Here is a 12,500-nt window from a genome sequence, read left to right on the forward strand (position 1 = left end):
TAAACGGAGGAAAACGGTCCGATCCACGCAAAGTTGACCATTTTGGGTTTGTAGCACTGATACACACTCCTAAGAACTTCAAGTTCGAGAATTGTTAGCTTTTATAAAATGTTGAATTTTCTTCACCCTTCATGCAATTTTCATGAAATTTTGAGTGAACAAGACGTGGGACATGCGCTGTCCCTAGTCCGCGCTTGTTGTCACAAATACATGCCAAACAAAAAATCGGTCGTTCCGCCCTAGTTCTCTGCAGGCAGCGACTAATATTCTTTCGATTTAATCTGTGGACGAACCTGGCCGGCCAGACCCGTCGGTTTGCAAAGAAAAATCAACACTCAACTTGAAGAAATACTTGCATTACAATCCCTGCATTCTTCTAGAGGAGTATATATCAACCTCATCCTCGAGTTAATTTGAAGTAATTGTAGAGTTAGTCCTTCCAAACACAGGGTGAAATAAGACGTTTCCGTATTGCGGAAAACTTGCGGAAACTTGATAGTTCAAATTTCCGTCGAATTTCCGCAAAGCGGTTTCGACGGGAAACATGAAAGAGGAAAATGTGGTCGACATTGCTCGTTTCCGCAACGTTTCCGTTAGCTGAAATGTACAAGACCGTATCAGTCGCGTTTCCGCGGACAATTTTCTTCGGAAATTTGGTAGCGTTCAACTCCGGTTGTTTTCATTTTAAGAAGGCGATGTGCTGCCAATGATTTCTTGGTAACAGCGCTGTTTTGATCAACAACGCTCATAAGACACTCATAATGATGTTCTGATGTGACTTCTCAGACGGTACTTAAGGCTGTCCATCTGACCAAAACAGGCCAGGGGCAAAACAGACTATACAGACAAAAGTTTTAAGAATTTTATTAGTTTAAACTTTCTCGGAGCGTGTAGTTCTTATCATTGTGAACAAATAAATGATTCATCTGAAGTACGCGGCAGTTCAATTTCTCATCGTGGAGCCGATCATTGGTTTTAATGGCAACCTCATTTTCCTTTGACACGATTCAGATCAAGGTTTTTACTGACGAACTTTTTGATGATGGAGAAAAAAGGGCAGGTAAACAAAGCCAACTGGAATAGTAAGTTGTGGTCATGGCAGTCTCATTCACAGGGGTGCACTCTTATTTTCTCATAAGAACATATTCTTTTAGAATATCGAGGCTGAAATTTGGGAAATTTTAAAAATATTTTAATATACCCAAGGCTGAGATTTTTCCCACCAAAACGAAAGAACCTGCTCTAGCTATTGACAAATGTCAGTGCTAATGACAGTGTAATCACGAGTGCAAACGTGCTTGATTATGGTTTTCCAGATCTAAATATATTACGTATGTAAAACAGTAAACAAATTTTAAAGCAAAATTGAATTCTAATTAGCAATATCAGATGGAGTTTTACAGCAGAAAAACGCACCACTCGAGCAATACTCTATCGGATTACTCCAAACGCCATCGACTACGCGGTATCCAGGGCGCGCTGAGAGCGATAAGTTTCAAACGCGCTGCCGGCCCCGTATTAATTACAGAAAGGGATAAAGTAAAGAAAATCTCTCTAACGTACCTGGACAACAGGGTTCTCATTAAGTGCCGGCAGCCGGCTAAAAAACCGGCTACTTTAAATTTAGAGCCGTCTACTTTTCGGTCATAAACTTGCTATAAACAAGTGGCACTCGCTTCTCCCGCCGCCTACTTTTATATTTAAGCCGTCTTCTCCAAAACTTATTGAGAACCCTGGGACAACTATTGCGATGAATGACAGTCTACAAATTGAAAATGTATGAAAATTAAACTTCTAGGAATCCACAGAAAGTAGTATATAATCACCATTTGATGGACCGATACAAATACCCAAACAGCTCGAAAGTTCCTGGGGATTTTCTGCCGCATGCTGGCATGCCTCGTTTTAAAAGCGAAAGAAATATAAGGTCGCATGCGTGCCTCGTTTTGACTTTGGTCAAAGTACGGGTCGAATCGCGCGCCTTTTTGAAACTTCATTGATAGCATTTGTCGCTTTTATTCCGTTTAAAAGTTAGTATTCTAGTGATAACATGAGTGAGGAGAGCCAGAGACAGGTAGATAATAATGAGACACCTAATCCGATGAAGAGTGTGCTTGATGAGTTGGCAAAACTCAGGAAAGAAAACGAGCGTCTGAACGGTCGGTTGGACGAGCTTGTTCAGAGTGTTCAACAGCCAAGCGCAAGAAAGAGTCTTTTTAGCAAGAAACGGATGCAGCCAACTGTAGACCCTAGTTGTTCGGTAAGTACAGTTTAAACTTATTTTTCCTGTTTCCATGACATATCAATATATATCATCCAAAAAAAAATTTTTCATCTGACCGATTTGTGTTATCGATCGACTCGCCCATATTCGATAATGATTTGTTGTGTTCATTATTTACGATTCGGTCGGTTTAAAATGAGGGGTAAGCTCATCAACCTCTTGCATTTTACTGTATCACAAATTAATCAGTTTTGATTTGAAAAATGCCGGTAGCGAAGGCATTTTATTCACATAGAAAACGCTTTTGGGAAAGGTTCACCGCGGGACATTTGAAATTGGCAGCCGTAATTAAAGCAAATTTTCATGCATCGTACATTCCAGTAATTCAGTGTGGTTAGGCCACATATACAGAACCGATGAAATAAATGTTTTGTGAAGTTATAAATTCTGTTTTTGTAGGATGCAGTTAGAAAGACGTATAAAGAATTAAAGAAACAAAAAAAAGATTTTGATGGCTTTAAAACAGATGTCAGGTTAGCAAAATTTGTTTCATAATTTTATGTAACTATGTTATTCTCATAATGATCATCCCACAGTGAAGAGTTTGGAACTGAGCTGTAAACTGAGATAACAGGTTCATTGAATGAGAATAATAAGCAACCATCATTGGCACAAGAAGAGTCATACATCATTTTATAGTGAAATATTTATCAACTCTTAAATTTTCATTAAGCTACAAACACCAGGATAAGAGATTTATTTGATAACAAAAGCAACCTTCATTGACACAAGTAAGATGCCCATCTTTAAATGAATGAAATGGTGCATGTATTAATTCAGGGTTGTCACTAGTAAGTAAGATGCCCATCTTTGAGTGGGAAGTCACAATTCTATGTACATGTATCCATCTTTGAGTGGACAAAATGGTGCTTGTGTCAATGATACTTTCATTTTCCAAATGTCACAAGGAGATCAACTAGACAATTAAATTTTTACAGTGATATCATCACGTTTCACTTCAACTTGTTGTTTAGCTTTAAACACTAGTATAATTATGAGCTTTATTCAATGCCAAAACGAACCTTCATTGACACAAGTAAGACGCCCATATTTATCCATCTTTGAGTGGACAAAATGGTGCTTGTGTTAATGAAACTTCCAATTTTATGAATGCCAGAGTAGGTCAACTAGACAATTTTACAGTGATATCATTATGTTTCGCTTCAACTTGTTGTTTAGCTTCAAACACTAGTATATGAGCTTTATTCGATGGGAAGAGGAACCTTCATTGACACAAGTAAGACGCCCATCTTTGAGTGGGAAGTTGCAATTCTATTTATCCATCTTTGAGTGGACAAAATGGTGCTTCTGTTAATGATACTTCCAATTTTATGAATGCAAGGAGGTCAACTAGACAATTTTACAGTGACATCATTATGTTTCGCTTCAACTTGTTGTTTAGCTTCAAACACTAGTATATTATGAGCTTTATTCGATGGCATTAGGAACCTTCATTGACACAAGTAAGACGCCCATCTTTGAGTGGGAAGTCGCAATTCTATTTATCCATCTTTGAGTGGACAAAATGGTGCTTGTGTTAATGAAACTTCCAATTTTATGAATGCCAGAAGTAGGTCAACTAGACAATTTTACAGTAATATCATTATGTTTCGCTTCAACTTGTTGTTTAGCTTCAAACACTAGTATATGAGCTTTATTCGATGGCAAGAGGAACCTTCATTGACACAAGTAAGACGCCCATCTTTGAGTGGGAAGTTGCAATTCTATTTATCCATCTTTGAGTGGACAAAATGGTGCTTCTGTTAATGATACTTCCAATTTTATGAATGCAAGGAGGTCAACTAGACAATTTTATAGTGATATCATTATGTTTTGCTTCAACTTGTTGTTTAGCTTCAAACACTAGTATAATTATTATGAGCTTTATTCGATGGCATTAGGAACCTTCATTGACACAAGTAAGACGCCCAGCTTTGAGTGGGAAGTTGCAATTCCATTTATCCATCTTTGAGTGGACAAAATGGTGCTTGTGTTAATGATACTTCCAATTTTATGAATGCCAGAAGTAGGTCAACTAGACAATTTTACAGTGATATCATTATGTTTCGCTTCAACTTGTTGTTTAGCTTCAAACACTAGTATATGAGCTTTATTCAATGGAAAGAGGAACCTTCATTGACACAAGTAAGACGCCCATCTTTGAGTGGGAAGTTGCAATTCTACTTATCCATCTTTGAGTGGACAAAATGGTGCTTGTGTTAATGATACTTCCAATTTTATGAATGCCAGAAGTAGGTCAACTAGACAATTTTACAGTGATATCATGTTTCGCTTTAACTTGTTGTTTAGCTTCAAACACTAGTATATGAGCTTTATTCGATGGGAAGAGGAACCTTCATTGACACAAGTGAGACGCCCATCTTTGAGTGGGAAGTTGCAATTCTATTTATCCATCTTTGAGTGGACAAAATGGTGCTTGTGTTAATGAAACTTCAATTTTATGAAAGCCAGAAGGAGGTCAACTAGACAATTTTACAGTGATATCATTATGTTTCATTTTAACTAGTTGTTTGGCTTGAAACACTAGTATATGAGCTTTATTCGATGGCATTAGGAATCTTCATTGACACAAGTAAGACGCCCATCTTTGAGTGGGAAGTCGCAATTCCATTTATCCATCTTTGAGTGGACAAAATGGTGCTTGTGTCAATGATACTTTCATTTTCCAGATGCCGCAAGGAGATCAACTAGACAATTAAATTTTTACAGTGATATCATCATGTTTCACTTCAACTTGTTGTTTAGCTTTAAACACTAGTATAATAATGAGCTTTATTCAATGCCAAAAGGAACCTTCATTGACACAAGTAAGACGCCCATCTTTGAGTGGGAAGTCGCAATTCTATTTATCCATCTTTGAGTGGACAAAATGGTGCTTGTGTTAATGAAACTTCCAATTTTATGAATGCCAGAGTAGGTCAACTAGACAATTTTACAGTGATATCATTATGTTTCACTTCAACTTGTTGTTTAGCTTCAAACACTAGTATATGAGCTTTATTCGATGGGAAGAGGAACCTTCATTGACACAAGTAAGACGCCCATCTTTGAGTGGGAAGTTGCAATTCTATTTATCCATCTTTGAGTGGACAAAATGGTGCTTCTGTTAATGATACTTCCAATTTTATGAATGCAAGGAGGTCAACTAGACAATTTTACAGTGACATCATTATGTTTCGCTTCAACTTGTTGTTTAGCTTCAAACACTAGTATATTATGAGCTTTATTCGATGGCATTAGGAACCTTCATTGACACAAGTAAGACGCCCATCTTTGAGTGGGAAGTCGCAATTCTATTTATCCATCTTTGAGTGGACAAAATGGTGCTTGTGTTAATGAAACTTCCAATTTTATGAATGCCAGAAGTAGGTCAACTAGACAATTTTACAGTAATATCATTATGTTTCGCTTCAACTTGTTGTTTAGCTTCAAACACTAGTATATGAGCTTTATTCGATGGCAAGAGGAACCTTCATTGACACAAGTAAGACGCCCATCTTTGAGTGGGAAGTTGCAATTCTATTTATCCATCTTTGAGTGGACAAAATGGTGCTTCTGTTAATGATACTTCCAATTTTATGAATGCAAGGAGGTGAACTAGACAATTTTATAGTGATATCATTATGTTTTGCTTCAACTTGTTGTTTAGCTTCAAACACTAGTATATTATGAGCTTTATTCGATGGCATTAGGAACCTTCATTGACACAAGTAAGACGCCCAGCTTTGAGTGGGAAGTTGCAATTCCATTTATCCATCTTTGAGTGGACAAAATGGTGCTTGTGTTAATGATACTTCCAATTTTATGAATGCCAGAGGTAGGTCAACTAGACAATTTTACAGTGATATCATTATGTTTCGCTTCAACTTGTTGTTTAGCTTCAAACACTAGTATATGAGCTTTATTCAAGGGAAAGAGGAACCTTCATTGACACAAGTAAGACGCCCATCTTTGAGTGGGAAGTTGCAATTCTATTTATCCATCTTTGAGTGGACAAAATGGTGCTTGTGTTAATGATACTTCCAATTTTATGAATGCCAGAAGTAGGTCAACTAGACAATTTTACAGTGATATCATGTTTCGCTTTAACTTGTTGTTTAGCTTCAAACACTAGTATATGAGCTTTATTCGATGGGAAGAGGAACCTTCATTGACACAAGTGAGACGCCCATCTTTGAGTGGGAAGTTGCAATTCTATTTATCCATCTTTGAGTGGACAAAATGGTGCTTGTGTTAATGAAACTTCAATTTTATGAAAGCCAGAAGGAGGTCAACTAGACAATTTTACAGTGATATCATTATGTTTCGCTTCAACTTGTTGTTTAGCTTCAAACACTAGTATATGAGCTTTATTCGATGGCAAGAGGAACCTTCATTGACACAAGTAAGACGCCCATCTTTGAGTGGGAAGTTGCAATTCTATTTATCCATCTTTGAGTGGACAAAATGGTGCTTCTGTTAATGATACTTCCAATTTTATGAATGCAAGGAGGTCAACTAGACAATTTTACAGTGACATCATTATGTTTCGCTTCAACTTGTTGTTTAGCTTCAAACACTAGTATATTATGAGCTTTATTCGATGGCATTAGGAACCTTCATTGACACAAGTAAGACGCCCATCTTTGAGTGGGAAGTCGCAATTCTATTTATTCATCTTTGAGTGGACAAAATGGTGCTTGTGTTAATGAAACTTCCAATTTTATGAATGCCAGAAGTAGGTCAACTAGACAATTTTACAGTAATATCATTATGTTTGGCTTCAACTTGTTGTTTAGCTTCAAACACTAGTATATGAGCTTTATTCGATGGCAAGAGGAACCTTCATTGACACAAGTAAGACGCCCATCTTTGAGTGGGAAGTTGCAATTCTATTTATCCATCTTTGAGTGGACAAAATGGTGCTTCTGTTAATGATACTTCCAATTTTATGAATGCAAGGAGGTCAACTAGACAATTTTATAGTGATATCATTATGTTTTGCTTCAACTTGTTGTTTAGCTTCAAACACTAGTATATTATGAGCTTTATTCGATGGCATTAGGAACCTTCATTGACACAAGTAAGACGCCCAGCTTTGAGTGGGAAGTTGCAATTCCATTTATCCATCTTTGAGTGGACAAAATGGTGCTTGTGTTAATGATACTTCCAATTTTATGAATGCCAGAGGTAGGTCAACTAGACAATTTTACAGTGATATCATTATGTTTCGCTTCAACTTGTTGTTTAGCTTCAAACACTAGTATATGAGCTTTATTCAATGGAAAGAGGAACCTTCATTGACACAAGTAAGATGCCCATCTTTGAGTGGGAAGTTGCAATTCTATTTATCCATCTTTGAGTGGACAAAATGGTGCTTGTGTTAATGATACTTCCAATTTTATGAATGCCAGAAGTAGGTCAACTAGACAATTTTACAGTGATATCATGTTTCGCTTTAACTTGTTGTTTAGCTTCAAACACTAGTATATGAGCTTTATTCGATGGGAAGAGGAACCTTCATTGACACAAGTGAGACGCCCATCTTTGAGTGGGAAGTTGCAATTCTATTTATCCATCTTTGAGTGGACAAAATGGTGCTTGTGTTAATGAAACTTCAATTTTATGAAAGCCAGAAGGAGGTCAACTAGACAATTTTACAGTGATATCATTGTTTCATTTTAACTAGTTGTTTGGCTTGAAACACTAGTATATGAGCTTTATTCGATGGCATTAGGAATCTTCATTGACACAAGTAAGACGCCCATCTTTGAGTGGGAAGTCGCAATTCCATTTATCCATCTTTGAGTGGACAAAATGGTGCTTGTGTCAATGATACTTTCATTTTCCAGATGCCGCAAGGAGATCAACTAGACAATTAAATTTTTACAGTGATATCATCATGTTTCACTTCAACTTGTTGTTTAGCTTTAAACACTAGTGTAATTATGAGCTTTATTCAATACCAAAAGGAACCTTCATTGACACAAGTAAGACGCCCATCTTTGAGTGGGAAGTTGCAATTCTATTTATCCATCTTTGAGTGGACAAAATGGTGCTTGTGCTAATGAAAGTTCCAATTTTATGAATGCCACAGGGAGATCAACTAGACAATTTTACAGTGATATCATTACGTTTCATTTCAACTAGTTGTTTGGCTTGGAACACTAGTATATGAGCTTTATTCGATGGCATTAGGAACCTTCATTGACACAAGTAAGACGCCCATCTTTGAGTGGGAAGTTGCAATTCTATTTATCCATCTTTGAGTGGACAAAATGGTGCTTCTGTTAATGATACTTCCAATTTTATGAATGCCAGGAGGTCAACTAGACAATTTTACAGTGACATCATTATGTTTCGCTTCAACTTGTTGTTTAGCTTCAAACACTAGTATATTATGAGCTTTATTCGATGGCATTAGGAACCTTCATTGACACAAGTAAGACGCCCATCTTTGAGTGGGAAGTCGCAATTCCATTTATCCATCTTTGAGTGGACAAAATGGTGCTTGTGTTAATGATACTTCCAATTTTATGAATGCCAGAGGTAGGTCAACTAGACAATTTTACAGTGATATCATTATGTTTCGCTTCAACTTGTTGTTTAGCTTCAAACACTAGTATATGAGCTTTATTCAATGTGAAAAGGAACCTTCATTGACACAAGTAAGACGCCCATCTTTGAGTGGGAAGTCGCAATTCTATTTATCCATCTTTGAGTGGACAAAATGATGCTTGTGTTAATGATACTTCCAATTTTATGAATTCCAGAAGTAGGTCAACTAGACAATTTTACAGTGATATCATTATGTTTCGCTTCAACTTGTTGTTTAGCTTCAAACACTAGTATATGAGCTTTATTCAATGACAAGAGGGAACCTTCATTGACACAAGTAAGACGCCCATCTTTGAGTGGGAAGTCGCAATTCCATTTATCCATCTTTGAGTGGACAAAATGGTGCTTGTGTTAATGATACTTCCAATTTTATGAATGCCAGAAGTAGGTCAACTAGACAATTTTATAGTGATATCATTATGTTTCGCTTCAACTTGTTGTTTAGCTTCAAACACTAGTATATGAGCTTTATTCGATGGGAAGAGGAACCTTCATTGACACAAGTGAGACGCCCATCTTTGAGTGGGAAGTTGCAATTCTATTTATCCATCTTTGAGTGGACAAAATGGTGCTTGTGTTAATGAAACTTCAATTTTATGGAAGCCAGAAGGAGGTCAACTAGACAATTTTACAGTGATATCATTACATTTTGCTTCAACTTGTTGTTTAGCTTCAAACACTAGTTTAAGAGCTTTATTCAAGGACAAAAGCAACTCTTGAGTTAATTTTTTTCCGTTGTCAGGCTACATAAACCTTATACTATCCACAACTCCTTGATTTGCTCTGACGAAGGGCTAACGCTGGAAACGTCAGGTGGTTAATATTGTGCAGTGGTCAATTTACATTTATTTATCAACTCAGTTGACAAACCAAATTTTTGTGTTTCACTCCCCCACTGACGCAGCACCTCAGTTTCTTCAGAACCAGAAAACTGCCTCTTTAAGCTCACTAAGTTTTTTTAGACCCAGGCTGTCACAATATACCCATATAATTTTATTTCAAATAAATAGTTAAAAAAAATTGACATGTTTTTGGTCTTTATTTCTTTGAGGTATGATGATGAGGAGAACAAAAAAATTGAGGATATTTTGGTTAAATAAGTGAGGGGAAATTTTGGGGTAAAAAAATGGCCCAAAGCCAAGATAAAAGGTAAGTCGTGCATTTTTGTAAGTTCCTTTAATTTAGTAGCTTCTAGATGTTGCAGACAGGTGCAGTTACGTAATGACGGAATACAAAAGTTTGAAAAGACACTAAGGCCATGTTCTATTGGGATCAACCGTTTCAACCAAAACCGGTTTAGGTTAATGCAGCTGACGTTTTCCGAAAGAATTCTTTTCCAACCATTTGCCGTTGAAACGCGATCACTCCTGGGAATAGTTATTACCAGCTCTTATATGTAACCTTCCTGTCTGCGGATCCGCATGGTAAACATGGCGGCTGCTGACCGTGCTCGTGCTGTCGTCTGTTTTGTACTCTTGGAAGTCTTAAAAGATGTCATAAAAATGACTCAAAGGGAGAACTTGGAGGATTGGCAGCCTCGTTTCTAGAGAATGGACACCTCAAAGCTGCTGCCTAAGAAAATTTTAAAGGGGCCCTCAGAGCTAAACGCTGAGAACTTAGGAGCCCAACATATGAAGTGAAAGGTGTTGCTGTGAAAAATTAAGGAGCCCAGAGCTATTCTTTGGGAGCCCGAGGCTACTGGGCTCCTGTTAGGCAACAGCCTTGCACCTGCTGTTAAAATTCATGGATACAGCTGTACGTAGAAGAAGTTGTATCAAATTTGTCAGACGATCGTTTCAAGCTTTTAAGAGCCAGCGAAAAACCGCAGTGGTTGCTACAAATGCTTTTTCAAGTGTGGACAAAATAAATATTCCAAGGACAACCAAACCATGTTTTGTGGACATAAGAGTAAATTTCAAAACACGAAACACATGAACACATGTTTTGCATGTTTGTCTATGCTCGTTTATAGAATGCACAAGTGCTATACATTTCTGTACCCTACCCCCTTTGATGTTGTTAATCGATAACAGTGTCCATTTACAATGTATACCGTATGCAAGGTTTGATCGTAGTGTAAATTGCACAGAGGAGAGAGCAAGAACCAAATCGAAATATGCAACATTGTCAGGGAGACTATTTTGCCAGAGTAAACTGTTGTTGAAGAAAAAAGTAAAATTTAATGTTAATGTCTTATTCACAGTAGTCATGCCACTGTGGCTAAATGAGTTTTTTTTTTTTTTCCTTTTTTGATATTCAGAAATTGATGTATCGCAAAGAAGTGATAGATAAGGCAGAACTTTCACTGGATGACAAAGCCAAAATGAAGGCTTTATTAAACCTTCACAATGCTGTGGAGTTTATTTCTTCAGAGGAAAGTGAAGACAATGAAGAGGGGACTGGTGGTCCGCCACCAAGGTTCATCAAGCCACTACGCTGGGAGAGGTCGAAGTTAAGAAACATCAAGGCTGTTCTTTATGCCTTGCAAGTCGAAGAGGCAAAAAAGAACAGCTGCAAAAATAACCAGAAAGGCTGATCAAAACATGTCAGATAGACCGGTACCAACAAACTGCCCCTCATGGGCAGGACGCCAGTAATTCCCACTAAGAGACTTACAGTGTAAAACAATTTAATTGCTACAGTAACCTTCACTATGGCAACTGGGTGTCACTGTTTGGGTGTTGTGTGCAAAAAAGTTAAAAGTGATGGACCACGGTGACAAACTCTCTTCAGGACTCTGCATCCACTAACACCATAGTAGAGGACACTGTGGCGATTTGCTTTAACGTGCCTTAACGTGCCTTCTTTAGACAGTTAAACCCTGTGATGATCAAACTAACTTAATTTTGCACAACCTCATTGGCTAGGTGATAAGAGTTTTATTCTTAAAAGAAAACCTTTACTTGACTGTGTTCATTATTAAAATTGCTGACATTACAAGACAGTCATTGGGGTATCCTAACAACAAAACTGGGAGTGTCAGATAAAAGGCAACACAAAAATGAGTCGCTTGTAAAATGAGGCAGTTTGTCATTATTATTCAAACTCAAATGTAGGGAAATTCTTATAGAGTACTTTGTAGGTGTATGTCACAGCCAGGTTCACTTTGTAGCCATGCATGCAGTTACAGCAGAGTGACATAACAAAAAGTGTGGTACATGTGTCGACATACTGGCTTGTATATTAAGCCTATGGCTATTTTTGTTTGCATCACAGTCACCTTTGCAGCATCAGTCTGATACTCCCTAATGAAGCTAATTAAGGCCTCTCAGTGGTTTGTATAGGCTTAAACAATAACTTTTGGGGATGGTCCACCAAGTACTGGTACCAAGTACGAAAATACCAGCTATTTAAAACATTTATTTGGTGGTCATTTCCTGTCAATGTTTGTTTTAATAACGTTAATGTTACACTTACCTGGTACTGGGTGGTGACATGCCTTGAAATAATTTACATACATGAATTATCATTATTTTTTAAATTTAGAGTAGTAAGCATTTGTTATAGTGCGTCCAGAAAAAGTTTGAGTGACAAACCTCCAGATCATCAGTAACAGCCTTCACAACTGATACTGGAGAAACTGGTATTTTTGTGCAAA

At 37.3% G+C, this 12,500-nt stretch overlaps 1 protein-coding gene across 1 annotated transcript in view; it reads left to right on the forward strand.

Annotated features, from left to right (window-relative positions):
- Positions 1-1,805: 1,805 nt before the first annotated feature.
- LOC137975923 (uncharacterized) overlaps positions 1,806-12,500 on the forward strand; it is an 11,779-nt gene continuing 1,084 nt past the window's right edge. The window contains exons 1-4 of the mRNA XM_068823132.1: positions 1,806-2,260; positions 2,684-2,757; positions 9,954-10,051; positions 11,163-12,500. The exon at positions 11,163-12,500 is cut by the window's right edge and continues 1,084 nt beyond it. Coding sequence (XP_068679233.1) covers positions 2,051-2,260; positions 2,684-2,757; positions 9,954-10,002 — 333 coding nt within the window. The 5' untranslated portion in view covers positions 1,806-2,050 and the 3' untranslated portion in view covers positions 10,003-10,051; positions 11,163-12,500. The remainder of the gene's footprint in view (positions 2,261-2,683; positions 2,758-9,953; positions 10,052-11,162) is intronic.

The sequence above is a fragment of the Montipora foliosa genome, chromosome 11 (assembly GCF_036669935.1).
Source record: "Montipora foliosa isolate CH-2021 chromosome 11, ASM3666993v2, whole genome shotgun sequence".
Lineage (NCBI taxonomy): Eukaryota > Metazoa > Cnidaria > Anthozoa > Scleractinia > Acroporidae > Montipora > Montipora foliosa.